General features: G+C 37.4%; 1 protein-coding gene across 1 annotated transcript; it reads left to right on the top strand.

The window, feature by feature from the left end:
• Positions 1–943, top strand: LOC129579806 (trypsin 5G1-like; the record flags this gene model as incomplete). The annotated part of the gene is given in 4 exon segments (XM_055469982.1): positions 1–89; positions 157–392; positions 455–678; positions 745–943. Coding segments are annotated over 4 exon segments (648 nt in total), but the record flags the coding sequence as incomplete, so codon positions are not given.
• Positions 944–1857: the final 914 nt, after the last annotated feature.

Here is a 1857-nt window from a genome sequence, read left to right as displayed (position 1 = left end):
GTGTCACTTCAAGTTGGCACATCGCATAATTGTGGTGGGTCAATCATTGGAAAGGAGTGGGTATTGACCGCGGCCCATTGTACTAACAGGTAATATTCAGCGGCTTCAGTTTAGAAGAGGCAGAAGGAATAACTCGCTAGTGATCTTGTATTTCAGCACCGGATCATATTACGTTCGTGTTGGCTCATCGCGTTACGCAAGCGGTGGTTCAACTATCAAAGTGAAGAAGGTTTACCGTCATGAGAAATACAATGCCAGCATCACCGATTTCGACTTCTCGCTGTTAGAACTGGCCGAACCACTGTCATTTGGGGATGCAGTGAAACCAATCGCCCTACCAAGCGAAGATATTAAAATTGCAGATGGAGTCGAAGTGCTGGTTTCAGGATGGGGTAACAAAAATCGAACTAAGTATTTGAAGCATCTTAAAGGAAAATATTCTTTTGTTCATTAGGAGCAACGCAAAACTCAAGTGATTCGAATGAAGTACTCCGTGCCGTCTATATTCCCATTGCCAATCAAGAGTACTGTAGCGAACAATATAAATATTTAGGCCGACCAATTACCGATCGAATGATCTGTGCTGGTTTTGTCAAAGGCGACAAAAGCCCATGCTATGGCGATAGCGGCGGCCCATTATCTGTTGAAAGTGATGGAGATCGTGTTGTGATTGGAGTTGTAAGTTGTATATGTGCATAACTGCAGAAATATGTATACAATACTTAATTTGTAATCTCCACCTAGGTGAGTTGGGGGAAAGATTGTGGTGCGCCAAACTATCCTGGAGTCTTTGGTCGAATTACATCCGTTCGTCCATGGATTAAAAGTTTATCGGGAATTTAACCGTTTAAAATCATAGTTCATCTAAAGCGAATCTTCTTCGAACTCGATTGATTTGAATACAAAATTGTATTTTTTTTCTCAATAAATACTTCGAAGGGAATGCATTTAGTTGTTATTTATTGAACTAAGAAGTATTTTCGATGATTGGTGTCAAATGTCTTATTTGATTCAAATAAATTATTCAAGTTTATCGTCAGTTTAGTTTTATATAATGCACATTGAATGTAGAAAACAATTTTTTGCATTTTCAAAGATATGTCAGTTTTACGAGAGCACGCAGCGTAAGCATGTCGCTATCGATCCATTTCAAGCTGTAATTATTCATATATACAGATCCAGTCTGTGCAAAATCTAATAAATCAAACGCTTTATAGATTCAGTCAAATATTTGATGGTTATATATTTTTCAGGTGCAAAAAAATGAAAGTGACGTCTGAATACACACACACAGTCGAAATTTTAATTCTCGTTTTAAGTCCAATAAAACTGGCAAACACAATACCTGTCTGTAAAAATGATTATATTGCACATATTTTCTGACTACTATTGACTGATAAAGCCAGTCAATGATAGGCACCGGCTACCAACGCTTATCCTTTACTATGTATCATTTTGATAATGGTTTATCAATTTGTAGCAGTCAAAATTATTTAGAAAAGTATGAAATAATCTAAAAATGTTCAAAACTGAGAGGTATAAATAAATACCGCACTGAATTCAATTCATGCAGTGAGTTCAGTTAAAGAGCTACTGAACTAGTTTGTGAAAATCAACCATTGACCAATTTAAAATGTTCAAGTTGTTGCTCATTGGATTCGTGATCGGACTGGCATCAGGTAAAGTTGTAACTTCGAGAAATTCTATCATTGCTTTACTCATGTCATTATTGAATCGTAGCAAGTCCTGTCGATGTTCGACTAATTGTTGGCGGTTTCGAGACGTCCATCGAAGAACAACCATGGCAGGTGTCACTTCAAGTTGGCACATCGCATAATTGTGGTGGGTCAATCATTG

The sequence above is a fragment of the Sitodiplosis mosellana genome, unplaced genomic scaffold (genome assembly GCF_009176505.1).
Source record: "Sitodiplosis mosellana isolate CC-2019 unplaced genomic scaffold, AAFC_SMos_1.0 Smas_scaffold_6565, whole genome shotgun sequence".
Classification (NCBI taxonomy): Eukaryota; Metazoa; Arthropoda; class Insecta; order Diptera; family Cecidomyiidae; genus Sitodiplosis; species Sitodiplosis mosellana.
Note: the sequence above shows the minus strand (reverse complement) of the source record. Positions and strands in the feature narration are given on the sequence as shown.